We start from the raw sequence: 14,012 nt of genomic DNA on the forward strand, positions 1-14,012 counted from the left end.
AATTTATGTGGACAAGGTGTACAAGGGTTTCGAGCAGATCGACACTTATGCTGCTGAGGTATGAGACCTACGGAATGAGAATAAAACCAGACTATCTGTTTATCAGTCATACGGATAGGTGAGCTTTAAAGCTTTAGCTTGTAGGAATTTTCCGATTTTTAATTATTCAAAAATAAACAGCTCATTTTCTCATCCTTTTAAACAGCGAATATCCTGCAAAACCCATCGCACAAATATGATGCGATGATAAATGTGTCAAAAAGGAAAATCACCCAATCAATCAGCTGGGGATTTTCCTTCATGCCATTCACACCACCGGTGGAATAACCCCCTAATGAAGAAACCGTAAATACCCATAAAACCGCTCTAAATGGTCAATCATGCCTTTGATCCCGCACTCAAGCGCTGCAACGTTCGACAAGGCTGCCAAAATGTGTCGCACCCCCGTCCCAGTGAGCTTCATGTTCAGTTCCACGCTGCAGTGGGGAAGGGTTTCCCAGGACACCGGAAAGAAAACCAACACCCACAGAAGTATCTTCAGTGAACTCGAGGACGGGGTTTCTTTTTTTTTCTTGGCACCGTTTCAAGGCGCACAGTCGGAATCGGACGTAAGAAGTAGGTGCTAACATCATTTGCTGGTCTCTTTTTCCCCTTTTTTGTTGTTGTTGTTGTAGTTGCTGTCCGCACTACGGCTACCGTACCGGAAGTTCCTTCGCAAATCGAGCGAGGTGGGTGTTTCATTTTTGCTCCCCACGTCTTCGTTTTCCCAACTTTCTCGTGAGGAAAAACTAAAAGCTAGCTTACGGTAGTTCTGTTTCGAAAGGAAACAACCCAACCACCGGCGATTGGCGTCCCGTTTCGAACCGGATTCGATTAGGCGAAGCTCAAGGTGGTATTGAAAAGTTAGATTTTCCTCCCCCTATCTGTGGTCTAGTGTTGTAGTGTGGGAGGCTGTTTTGTTCTGCGGATAGAGCAAAAGAGAGAGAGAGTACGAACCGAAAAACTAGCGAAACAAAATGGTATCCTTAAGATCGAGACGCGATGGCGAATGGCGTTTTCCCGGCTGGGGCGGCTGGTGAGACACGTCGGAGTGTCCGGCTTTTGCCACCTAATTTTCCAACCAATTTGCTCCGACCGTACGCCGCAGCATCCGCAACGGCGCTTTTCCGGCCATGGGAAAGCGCTCCCTCGCTCACGGGGTTGCGATTCAATTATCAAACCGCAATCGAAAATAAAGTATCTTAATTTACTGCTTCCAATCTTTTGTCGCCGTCGTCGCCTTTGTCGCGCGAACATCCCTTTTTGACCGTTGGTCGGAGCGCTTTTCCCGGCAAGCCCGGACTGCCAATCGGAAATAGTTTCCCAAAAATGGGTTCGGGCCTTCGGGTGGCCGGTGAAATCGGAAGGAATATATTTCGGTTCGCCTAACCTCAGCATGTTTGGGTGGCGTTTCGGGTAGCAACCAACCCAGGCACGTAATGACCGGAGCCGTCATTCAACGGGCGAACCAATGAGCCGTTAGCGCCCCAATGGGGGGTTTCCCATCTGCTCGTAATTGTTGTCGTCGATGACGTTGTTGCGGGCCGGTAAAGCCCGAAAGGCCACCAGCCCGAAAATGGAAGCATATTAGTCGCAAACCAGGGCCCTTACCGATCGAACGGGAAACCGCTTGCGGTTTAATACCCCCGAAAACCAGTATTATCTGGATTTTATAGAGCCAGCAAAAGGGGTCGCTGCAAACAAGCAACACCGAATGGGTCGTTTTCTTGGCGCAAAATGAATCGCGTGCACGTTGTTTGGTGAGAAAATGGGTAGGAATTAACTTGAGAAGTCATTTACAAAAGCACAGATCGCTATAAAATCCTTTCCCTTTTTTTGTTACAACTTATTTTTTAGTTTCGTATACTATTTTTGAAAATTATTGCATTTGGTCAAATTCCCCCCGCGCAGTGGGTTTAAATTCTCTTTTCAACAATCTGACGCTTCAGTGCTCAATATCTTAGAACACGGGCACGTCCCGACAATGAAGGACAAATTCCCGAAGTCGAAGAATGCCTTTCCGAGCGAATCGAAAGCACCCCAACCGTTACAACCATCGAGAGCCTTGTGTGCAGTGTTGCAGCGCGCATTCTCTCTTCCATCGATGACTTCACCGTAACGAAGTGCAAAATGGAGCCCGGATCGGATCGACCCCTTTTCGGGTGGGAAAAAACCCCTCCCGTGGGAACCATCACCCCTGTGGCAGGGCGGGATGCTGGTGTTAGATTTCAACACCCTTTGCCGATTGTGATTCCGAAGCCGGTTACCGGGAGTAAAGTCATAAAATGTTCTCCCGCCCGGTCGCGTGCTCCCCCGCGCGAGAAAAATTGAATCCTGGCAGCTTTCGTCCCTCTGGCGTAACCAGGATCGAACACGATGGCTACTGGGTCGTTGCCATGGTAGCGGAGAAACATGGTGAATTTGACGTTCACTGTTTTTCGAACAACTGTTGGCGGGTTGTTGAAGTCGTAACGCATACTGCATATATCATCCTGAGTATTATAACATTTTTATCAATACGGGAAGCAAATCTGAGTTTGAAATATACATGAATACTACCGTTAGCTTTAAACAAAAATGTGCTCCATCTTTACAAATAAATCAGTTGCATTATTCAACGGTTTTCAATCGTAGTCATTCAAATGGAACAAAATGAAACGTGAGACGTTTTTTAAGGAGATTAATTATACTCGGTTTCTCTAATCAGCCGGCACCTGCGTAATAATGTTCGATGGCGTAAAAAAAATTATTCCAGCCACCGAAATGACTTTGACACAGTTCCCATCTCAAAGGATACTCGCCGCTGTACCAAATCTCGACTAATTGACCCTCCCTGCCACGTGCCATCCGCCTCATCCTTCCACCGAGCCATGTCGTCCTCGTATCTTTACACTTCCTCCACGTTCCCTCGTCGTTTGCATGCCCTTCCGTGGGGAAACTTTAACCGCCTGGGTGCAAAGTTATCATCGTCTTGCTGGCTTCCAAAAAGTCACAGCACCATATTAATCATTTCAGGTAATTAGAGACTTTGCTTGCATTCCCATCCAACTTCCTCCTACGCTGGTGGGCTCGCGTTCGTGGTACGATTCTAATTTTTATTTCTTGTCTCCGTGCTTATGCTCCCTTCAGCATCCCGCGCGCGCACACGCGTTCGTTAGCGCTATTGATGGCACCTGGTACCGCGGTGGCTGATTTCTGAATTGCAGGGATCTCTGAATTTCGCAAAACTCATTTCAATATTTTAATTAGTATTTCACTCACCCGGATGCGCTGGGGTATAGATACAAGAGAGAGAAAGAGAGAGAGAGAGCGAGAGAGTGGAAAAAAAATGCCGAAGGATAAGATAATGAATATTGTTTTCGTACTTCTAAATGGTTCCTGCGAATCCGTGCCGAAGCTCAACGAACGCATAAGTTTAACTTTCGCGCAAGATTTATGTGGCTCGTAATTCCATGGTTTAACATGTTAAACGAAATTATACAATTACCGCGAAATTGACCGCAGTGTATCATATTCGTCGAAAAAAATGCCTGAGTGGTCGGTCCTCTTTCCCATTCAGTTATTGTCCTTGAATGATTTCCAATTACTCGTGTATCTTAAACTCCAGGGGTCCTCAATGTGGGTTAAAATTTTTGATAGATTAATAATTGAACAAAATTTTTGATTATGTTTCATGCGATAACTGTAAAATCAGATATAAATTTGAAGGCCTAGAGGTCATCGGATGCTGGCTAACAAATGTTCGATATTCGATAAAACGTTAGAATTTGAACAATTTCAAATATTGCTTTCTTGAATCAATCAATTCCTTCCAGGATCGATTATACGAAAGCTTTGAAATTTTGTATTTAAGATGAAATACGAAATAAAATGTTAGTAATTTGAAGGACAAAATCCCTAGGTCAAATGGCTTAGGTTTTCTAAATTAATTTTATAGCCGCGGCTTTAAAGCAAACGTTTACGATGGGTGTAGACGAAAAGGATATTGGGAAAACCATTTGACAGGACATTTTGAAAGGACATTATTGAAAAAGGACCTTTTAAAAGGACATTTCATTTCGAGTGTATATGTACATCGTAGGCATTAAAAACCAATCACAATTTAAGCAACACGTTTGCTTTTAGCACATATTTTATTCAGAAACTTTCTAGCAGCAGGTTTTGATCAAAATCTTTAGTAATGTATTATAAAATCCTTAAAAATGATGGTAAAAATCAACTGCCGCTCCAGTTACACGTATTAGAGCTAACCTAGCTTGTTTGTGCTTCCCTGTTATTGCAGCATGTTTTTCACCGGGCGCTGCCACTTTGACATTTTGTTTTGTTAGCTTCTGCGTGCGCTGCCGTGAGTTTTACCTACTTTTTACTGTAATTGTAATACAAAAGTTCACAAACTTTTTCCGTGATCGGTGGCCAGGTGGAAAAAGGCAACTCGTTCCATCCTTCAGCCAACGAGTTCGCTTGCCGACGTGCCGTCATATCGAGTGGTTTTAGCTGGCGCACATCGCGTTTGCGGCTCGGTTTTGGTGAAGGGGGTGCAACGATAGTTGATAGCAGAGAGAATCCACATCCTCAACCGCTGGGGGTCCCTTTGTCGTCCTTCGTGCCGTTGCCGCCTAATCGCCCAAGCAGCCCATCACCGCGATCCGTACAAAAATCCCGCCCGAGCTGGCACGATAACAGAACAACTGCGTTTGCATTTACCGCACATTGAACCCGGTCCCCGCCATCGGAGAAGTTCCAAATCCAATCGTCGTCGGACTGTCACTTTCGCTCGGCCTCATGGAGCTGCAGCTATTATTGCTGCTGGTGGTGGTGCTGTAAGGACGGTGCATTGCCTTCTGTGCCGTTTGCGCTCGCTCCGTTACATCGCGCGCCTGCACCTTCTCGGACCATTAAAAATCCGCGTCGTCCTCGTAGGTTTGCGCTGATGGATTCGGACAGGGCCAGATCGTGTACCCCGCCGCTACCGGCAGCTACGGATCACGCGGCGATTCCACTGGCCAAGCAGCTCCAGCCAGCGACGGGTGCCAGTGAACGGGAACGAAAAAACTCATCTTCAGCACCACCGACACCATCCATCGATCCGCGCGGAATTGCTGGAGAATCTCGTAGCGGCACCAAGGGCACGGCGGTTGAATCCGGAGAGGGCAGTGCTCGTGAGGAAAATCGTGCCAAAGCGACTGCCAATTCGAGTGGTGATTTGGGATCATCGAAAGAGCAACCCAAAGCGAGTAAGTATGTGTGGTTGGTATGGCAACCCAGCTTCGGATGCAGCGGCCATTTTATGCCATTTTTATGCACCCACCGGTGGTCGGTGCAGCGAGGTGACGATTTCTTCAGAAACTCCGTCAAACCGTGACGTAGCGGCCGTGTTTTCATTTTCACCTTCTTGTTGTTCTATCGCAGCCGCTAGTGCGAGACAAGTGCGCGCGATAAAAAAAAGGCGAAACATCGTCACGATAATCATGGCGTTTCGGTTTTACCCGTGGGGCAAATGTGCATCACCGTTTTCGCACATCACTGATAAGGTCGATTTTGTGCGTGTCGTTTCAGAGCAAAACAGCACGGATTCTGGCAGCACGGCGCCATCGAAGAAGCGTGACAAAGTGAAAACCGACTCGAAGGAGCGTCATCGCAGCAGGCATCACGATCGGCGGAAATCCCGTAGCCTCTCGAGAGAGGAAGATGGCAGCGAGCAAAACAATAGCCAGGGTGACACCACTGAGCGGAAGCAAAAACACGCGACAACACGTCGGTCCCGTTCGCAGGACGCACCTGATGAAAAGCGGAAGAAAAAGAGGTCCCGCTCGCGATCGCATAGCCGTTCCAGTCGAAGTCGCCAGCCGGAAGACAGTCTCAAGCGGGACCGGCACAGTATTAGCCAGCAGAGAGATTTCGGCCCTCGGCAGGAAGGTTCCCGGGAACGCTTTCCACCATACGGGCGTGATTTTGGCTTTAACAAACGTTGGCACGCTCCGTTCCCGAACCGACGATTTGAGGACGGGGTGCGCCGAAATGCACACTTTCACCCGCGAACGGGACACGCGTGGACGGGCGGCACGTTGTCGACGTTGAAGTACACCAAGATACAGCCGGAGATCGGTTGGCAGGAGTGGACGCAGCGTGAGGAACCGGAGCGAAAGCCAAACAAATCGCCGGTAAGAAAAGTGCAACCGATCACGCCGGCGATAGCGGCCCTACAGGAGTACGATGAAAGCGACGACGGATCGTCTTCCCCGAGCGAACAGCCGAATCTGAAATCAAGACATCATTCGGAGCTGGACGGGAAAGGTCTCCCGGAGGGTAACACTATCGAATCGCTCTCAGAGAAAGACGCGCTGCAAGCGTCTCCGGAAGTGGAACGAATTATACGGCACATCAAAATCGAACACCCCGTGGATGATCGGCAGGAGCAGGTAGGACAGAACAAAGTTAAAATCGATTGCAGTATTGTGAAGAAGGAACCGCTGACGGAGGAGGACGAAGATGTCGCCGAGAAGCGAAATCAAAGTACAGCCCCAAAACCGCCCACCGTCAGTAGGCCGAAGTTTAGCTGCTCTTTTCTGGACGATCTGTCCAGCGGTTGCCTGGTGCTGCTTCCCGATCTCTCCCCCGACGTCAAGGATCAGGATCAGGATCCCGCTACGACGCATGTCGATCGCAACCGGAAGGGAGCCAGTCAGTCGCCGGATTCGGACGATTACGCGGCCAACTGGGAAGAGACGGAGGGTCTCGGAATGAGCCCCGGCACCAGGACAACACCGACACCACCTCCGGCAAGTGATGTGCCGCTGCGAGATGCGGAAGTCGCGACCATCGTCACAAACGGGTCTCCGTCGGTGGAGGAAAAACGGGCCCATCTGAAGCCACGCAGTATGCACGAGGAAATCATCCCACTGGACGATTTGCTGAACGTACAGAACCAGCTGAAATCCTTCAAAAGCAAGCTGGAGGAGGCGGAGAAGCTAAAGGAATTGCACAAGCGACCCGACGGTAAAGTCACGGAACACGGTGCGTCCGTGCAGGATTCCGATCCGGCTGGTTCGCTATTCACGGAGAAGCTGGCTGACGAATACAAAAACTTTATGCAATCATTGGGCCAACTCCCGGCCGGTAACAATCGTGACGGTGAACGGAAACGTGGCTCAAGCTCGAGCAGTTCGTCAAGCAGCTCGTCGAGTTCGTCTTCCGATTCGAGCTCGGATTCATCCAGTTCATCGGACTCGTCCAGTTCATCGAGCTCCAGTTCAGAATCGGAATCAGAGCATGAGTCTGAAACGAGAAAAAGTACGCCATTGCGTTCCGAAGCGAACGTCGGTAAGTCACCACAACGAGCACAGGAAGAACCGACCACACCACCGCACCGGATGATCGTTCCCGAGTACCTCCTGCCGAAGGTGCCAGATCCGCTGACCGGCATTCCATTACAAGGGACCCCCATGAAGATCTACAGTATTCGGGATGATTCGGTTACGACCGAGAGCGCGGAATCGCTGGCTGCGTCCATCAAACCGCTGGAACTGGATCGCGACACACCCATCAAAATGAAACTGCCATCAAAACACAGAATCCTGCCGGGTGTCGGTGCGTCGGCGCTTCTAGGCCACGATGATGAAGAGGGCAACGAGAGGGGCAAGGCATCCGCACAAACGGGTGACGAGCATTCCGGTGGTCACACCTCGAAGGAGCAACGACGTGCGAGCAAGGATCGTGATCGTGAAAAACGAACGTCTCGCGATCGCTCTCAGAACCGAAAGCGCAGCTCATCCCGGCGTCGATCCCGTGACCGGCAGGCTGGGGATAGCCCCAAGCGGAAGTCACGCGATCGTGATAAGCGATCCTCGCGCAAGGATCGCTCGCATTCCTCCCGCAGTCCGCATCGACATCGAACGCGCAGTCCACGCAACCGGAAGCGTTCTGCGTCGCGGTCGCGATCACGTTCGCGGTCACGCTATCGTAGTCTCAGCCCCTCGCAAAGGCGTCCACCAAGCCCTCGGGGTCGCAGTCCTGTAGATGGCCGTCGGAACGCTCGAACCCGTCGTCGCTACTCGGTGGATCGCGAATGGTCTTCGTCGAGACGATCACGATCACCGTACGGACACCGACGGCCTCCATCGCCTAAGGACGCGCCGCCACTGATGGGTCACGGTGAGAACCAAATCGACATCATCACCAGCACGGGTGTACCATCGCCGAATGTTCACTCTCCAGTAACGGGCTACAAAAAGAGCCTGGCCGATTCCACCATTAGCGATGCGGAGCTCGAGAGCCAAAAGCGCAAGCACCTGATCGACCCGACGTACGGTGGTGCGTATCCAAAGGGTGCCTACGCTTACTACGGTCCTCCCGGTGATATGCTGGTTACGGATCCGGCCGGTGGTGACCGATCCGGCACCGGTAAATCGGATGGCGGTGATGAATCATCACCCAAGCGGATCTCACTCGACGATCGGATAAACATCGTGCTTGGGATAAATGGTACGGTTGAGGGCGGTGCCAAGCAACACGCTCCCGGGAAGCATCATCCGCATCACGGTGGTCCACAGCACATGCATCATCCGCACGGTGGCGGATATGGTGGCGAGTATCCTCTTCCCCATGACATGTACCAGCAGCAGTCGAGGCATCATTTGCCACCGACGCATATGAACTATCCGGGTGGGTATGGTACGCAGGAGTATGGTGGAGGGCATGCGTACGGATATGGACCACCTCGTGGGCCTCCTTCAACGGCCGCCGCTACCCCGTATTATCCCGGGAGTCGTGGTCCACCGCCATCTTGGGCTCCGCGTAGTCATCCGTATCAGGGTTACCCGATGGCATTCGTAGGACCACCGTTGAGCGCGATCCGGACCGGGTTGGTACCGGTCACTGACATGTACCGCTCACCTTTCGCACCCCCAACGGTAACACCTGGCCAGTCCACGGCAAGCACACCGACGGAAACGGGCAGTTCCAAGTCCCAGGTGAAGCAGGTTGGCAATGTGCTCGAGATCGTCCCATCAAGCGCACCGATCTCATCGGCCACGAAACCCTCGGATAGCAGTACGACTACCGGTGGTACTGACCCACCCGGAACGGCATCAAACGGAGCTGGGCCATCGGATCCGGCGGAAGAACAAAACCTAACCGCATCGACTGGTAACGATCAGCAACCTTCCGCTCCGTCGTCAGCGCTCGTCACTCCGAAGATCCTGACCGCCGAGGAGCTCCAGCAACGTCACGATCGGCGGCTCGAGCTGAAGAAGAAGATCCGCGCCGAGCGGGAAAAGAAGCGACTGGAGAAGAAGCAACGGAAGGAGCGATTGCAGCTCGAGATCAAGCGACTGCTCGGTTCAAAAACGATCGCCGGCGGTACGGGTGCGTCATCCGAGAGCATTGCCGCTTCCGGTGCGAGTGATGCGCTTGGTGAGGGTCGCAGCGGGGACGGTGGCACCGGAAGTGGTGCCGGTGGTAGTGCCTCGTCGGATGAAGAGTTCGAGGCGATCAAGCAAGCGGACCTGATCGCGTCCTTGGGGCGCTCGTACGAGAAAAGCATTCTCAAAACGACCAAATCAACCGCTGGTGGAAGGTACGTGTTGGAGAACGTGCTATGGATTTTTTTAAGTGTATTTTACGGTCTTTTTTTCTCCTTGAGCAGCGCGCCTACCACGGCGAAGAAGTCGGTCCTGTTCGCAGACGGTGTGGCTCCTGGTGACGAGTCGTCCTCTTCCGGTGACGAAGCGAAGGAACGCTCACCGAATAAGCTTTCGGGAACGAAACTGCGCAAGAAGCTACGTCGCCAGCGTGCGCTGAAGCTGTCCGGAAAGAAGCGCTTGATTGATCGACTGAAACAACCGGTAAGTCCTTATGCGAGTCCTTTTCCTGACATTTCTCATAGAAACCGTCCTTCGTTCGATTTTAGGAACAGGACCACGAACCGGAAGAATTTGATCCGGAACTGGAAGACCTTGCACCGCCACCTCCACCACCTGGTTCGCCTCCACCCGAGTTACAACAGCCACGCTGCCTGAATCCTCCCGTCGTGCGGATGATTGATTTCCGCGAGGGTGGTTTCCACGGTATCTCCCTTCCGCTACCGCCCATGCCTCCACCGCCAATCCATCTACCCGGTACAAACGGTGCCGGACCCGGACCCGGATCCTCGATCATACCACTGCCAGTTCCCCCCGTCGCGTTGCCCGTTCCAGGACCAGTTCCATCACCGGCCCTAACCGCTGGTTACCGCCACACGATCCTACCCCCGATGGCCCACCATCTGATGCCTTCCCATCTTGGTCCAGCCCAGCAGCGGCCAGCCTCTCCGCTGCCCTTGCACGCTCACCCACCACCGATGGCGCATCATCTCTACCATCATTCACACGGTCCGATGCTGGTGCCACCGCCTCACACCCACGCGTACCCGCCGCCAACGTCGATACCACCTCCATCGGCGGCCATTTCGTCGGCGCTCATCACCATATCCACCAAAAAGCGACCCACCACCACCGGCCCCGCCGGTAACGGTGTGAATCCGATTGAATCGATCGTATCGTCGGCACCGCCTGCAAACACACCGGCCACGATGGTGGGCAACGCCACCACCGGAACCACCGGTGGCATGTACGATGGGGCGCCTCCACCGGTGTGAAGCCATCCGATCGCTTAGGCAGACTCAGAAGAAGCTAGTCCTGAATCGGCTACGAGGACACACGGTCGCGCGCGTTTATGAACAAAAATCTCTATCACGACGCTCGATGGGGCTTAGAAATGTAGGTTTTATCTTTTCGTTTACTCCCCTTGCGGCCGTTGGTCCGCAGGAGAGGCGTTTCTTTATACATATATATATAAATTTTATTTACTGTAATACGTATCGTATCACCCGTCTCGAACGGCGTGTTCGCGCCAGGCGGAAGTGGACCGCATCTCTCGTGTAAAGAGCGTTGATTGAGACGCATTCAAAGTGTATGTTAGCTTAGTTGATACGTTAGTTTAGCGCAATGTCGACCAGAGGGCGAGCAGGTGTAGTTAATGCGTGCAGGAGAACGAAAAGGCGGAAGTTTCGTCGTCTCCGTTTGTCCTGTTACACACATTCTGCACGGCGAAACGGGCTTGCAATAGCGTTTCGTTGAACGCACGCAGGATCAGGTGTTATTCTGCACCCTTTTTAGGTGATTTTATTTTTTTTTAATTTTTATTAAACTTTTATTTGCCGCAATCATGAGGCAGTCCTGCACCCCCCAATCGCCGGGCGGCTTTTTCCGCTTTTCCTTATCCTCCCCCTCCCCCCGGATGCCTTCCATCCGCCGGAACTCTTGTGTGTGTGGAGAGTGACAAGCATTAAGTAGATAAAATCGTGTACGAATGTAGCTTCAATGGTGGAAAAATAAGATGAAAAAATAACGCTGAATGTACATAAGCCAAAATGAGATGCAACGGGGTGGGGGTTTGTTTTACTTCATTGCCGTGGGCGTGTTGGAAGGGTGAAAGAAAAGCTCGCGACGAACGCCATGAGGTACCTGATGACCTTCCATTTAATATCCTGTCGTTTCTATGCCTTTCCCTTCATTGCACTGCTGGAATTCTCATAAATAGTCGCATGAATGGTGCTTCTGCACTGGAGGTCCTATCAAAGGACGAAAAAAGGACCTTTCGGCCGAACGAGCCGAGGCCGAACCACATCAACTATGGATCATCACTGAGTCCCTAAAAATCAGGCCTCTGTCCACGGAGGATTCTTCAAGGCGAGTAGAGTAATGTTATCCTGTCGGTTGATACGAAATAATGTTCACCAGCTGCGGAATGTTGAACCACGTAACGTTATTTGTGGAGCGCGAAACAGACGAAAATGTATTAGTTAATATTCTATTAAATAAAAATTAACGTTTGCACATGTACCTATGGTAAAATGGCTTCTGATTATTCACGATCGATCATTACTATCCTTGAAAGGGAATTAAAAAAGGGTCCAACACACGAAACTCGCGCCGCGGAGACACGGTTTTATCCTTGCATTTTAGCTCCCTTTAGAGGCCCATGGAGTGACAAAATGTGAGGCACTGACCCACAGAAACACGATAAAAAACGTGTCACAATCAATTACCTTCAAAAACCCTCCCTTTAAGGGCACCCGACCCCATCCATTCAGCTCTTTTCACACGCGGCGCACGAAACGAGGTTCACCCGGAGCCACAAAAAATTTCGCGTCGCACGCCGCAAAACGAAAAATTTTGGCGTCGCGTTTTGCTATCCCGAAACCAGCTATAATACCAGGAGAACATGAGCCGAAGAGGTTGCTGCTAACCTGGTACCACGTCCCAAGCATGATACAACCAGTGGTCCCGCTTCAACGCATGCCGAACTGCCGTACCGACTCTCTCTAACGCCTTCAATCCATATCGGCACGTGTTTATCCGCATCCTGTCTCTTTTGCGTACGATCGCTTACCGTTCTACGCGCACTGTGTGTTCTCGGTGGCCATAAACACTGGGTTTATAAGTGGGGATAAATTATGTAGCTGCGTGTGTAAAATTCATTTCAAGCATAAAACAACGATGAAATCTGTTTCCGATGAATTTCTGCGTCATCAAACAAATTTTCCCCATAGCATTGCTGCACGAAAACACACGAAATAAGAGCGTTGAATAAAAATGTTGTCCTGTGTCCGGTTTTATTGCGTATTGTCCCATAGTGCAGCGATGACCAATCACAGTGCGCATTTGGGACAAATCTTACTCCACCCACGCCCACGTGATCTCAACAGCTCACCATCGGTTGCTATGACTACGGCCATCCGTCTGTGATGGAGTTTACGTCTTTTTTCGAATGTTTACATGGTGTTAAATGAGAGAAGACAACCCCAGCACAGGCACACATGAAGTGAATGACCACAATTTTATTTTACAAATAATACACATTTCGCTCCCCCGTGTTCTCCTGCCGCTGAGCCTCCCGTGTTGAGCTATTGTCATGTTGATTTTCGTTTTTTTCTCTCTCTATTTTATTTATTTGCTGACTTTCATCACTCCTCGCTATCAACGCGGTTCACGGCCATAAATTACACGTATGATATGATCGCGCCCGGACATTCCGGAACCCTACGATTTCGTGGCCACCCCACCAGGCTTGTTCAGCATAAACAACATTGTCTGTTTGAATGACTTTACTCCTGGCTTCGCTCTCTCACGGTGAGGAGATCCTTTGCACGTGGCATTCGATCACGACGATCGGCAACGTTGGACCATCGATCGATCAATAAAAAATCACTAACCTACCTAAAACGTACGTAACATGGCGCGCAGCATGATCCTTTCGCTCAGTTTTTTTTTGCTCTTTCACAATTATTTGATTAGCTAGCATTTCGTTATTGTTCCTCCGACTAACTAAATGAGCGGTGTCGCGTTTCGCGCTGGACTGTAGCATCGTTTGCAAGGGTTGTGATTTACTTTTACGCTACTTTTTTTTTCGAATTATTCGCAACGTTTAACTTTCCTAATATAATTTATCGGTTTTGCTACACTATGATTGTTCTAAAACGGCCACCGTGCCACGTGCACGTGGTTGGCTAATTAATAAGTTGAACACGTCTGCCTCAAAGTTGGATCCTTATCGAATGCCATATAAAACGACTGACCGTGGTTTCTCTAGCTAGTTCGTTTGATTTAATTCACCGCCGACAACAGTATGCGTGAGTAGTTTGATTTACGGTAGTTTGATTCAAAAGAGTTTCAGATTGGCAAACGTTCCGTCGCTTTAGAATTGTTAAGAATTTCGAGCTCGTATTCAAGGATGCTAGGTGCAAAGAGCTGGTATTCTTCCCACTATCCGTTATGTTAGCTTTTTTGTTATTTTTTCAAAAGAATTTAAAAGCTCAATTCGCTACGAATTCCAACAATGGAATCCGGGACAAAATCCGACACTATCTATAAATGCTACCTTTCTAATTCCAGCAAAGATCTGCACTAGCAGGGAAACGATCTACAGAAGGAAAT

At 50.3% G+C, this 14,012-nt stretch overlaps 1 protein-coding gene across 1 annotated transcript; it reads left to right on the forward strand.

The window, feature by feature from the left end:
• Positions 1–4,821: 4,821 nt before the first annotated feature.
• On the forward strand, positions 4,822–10,672 carry LOC128727818 (serine/arginine repetitive matrix protein 2-like). Its single transcript, XM_053821765.1, has 5 exons — positions 4,822–4,859; positions 4,960–5,273; positions 5,596–9,613; positions 9,683–9,881; positions 9,947–10,672. Exons 1-5 carry the CDS (start codon positions 4,822–4,824, stop codon positions 10,670–10,672), a joined length of 5,295 nt encoding a protein of 1,764 aa, XP_053677740.1.
• Positions 10,673–14,012: the final 3,340 nt, after the last annotated feature.

Source organism: Anopheles nili, chromosome 2, assembly GCF_943737925.1.
Source record: "Anopheles nili chromosome 2, idAnoNiliSN_F5_01, whole genome shotgun sequence".
In the NCBI taxonomy this organism is placed as follows: domain Eukaryota; kingdom Metazoa; phylum Arthropoda; class Insecta; order Diptera; family Culicidae; genus Anopheles; species Anopheles nili.

What these genes read in the sequence shown, in the direction of transcription:
- LOC128727818 (XM_053821765.1), top strand. Translation starts at nt 4,822, where the DNA reads ATGGAGCTGCAGCTATTATTGCTGCTGGTGGTGGTGCT. An exon ending in GAAAGAGCAACCCAAAGCGA is followed by an intron (nt 5,274 to 5,595) that starts GTAAGTATGTGT and finishes GTGTCGTTTCAG; the next exon opens with AGCAAAACAGCACGGATTCT. An exon ending in TTGATCGACTGAAACAACCG is followed by an intron (nt 9,882 to 9,946) that starts GTAAGTCCTTAT and finishes GTTCGATTTTAG; the next exon opens with GAACAGGACCACGAACCGGA.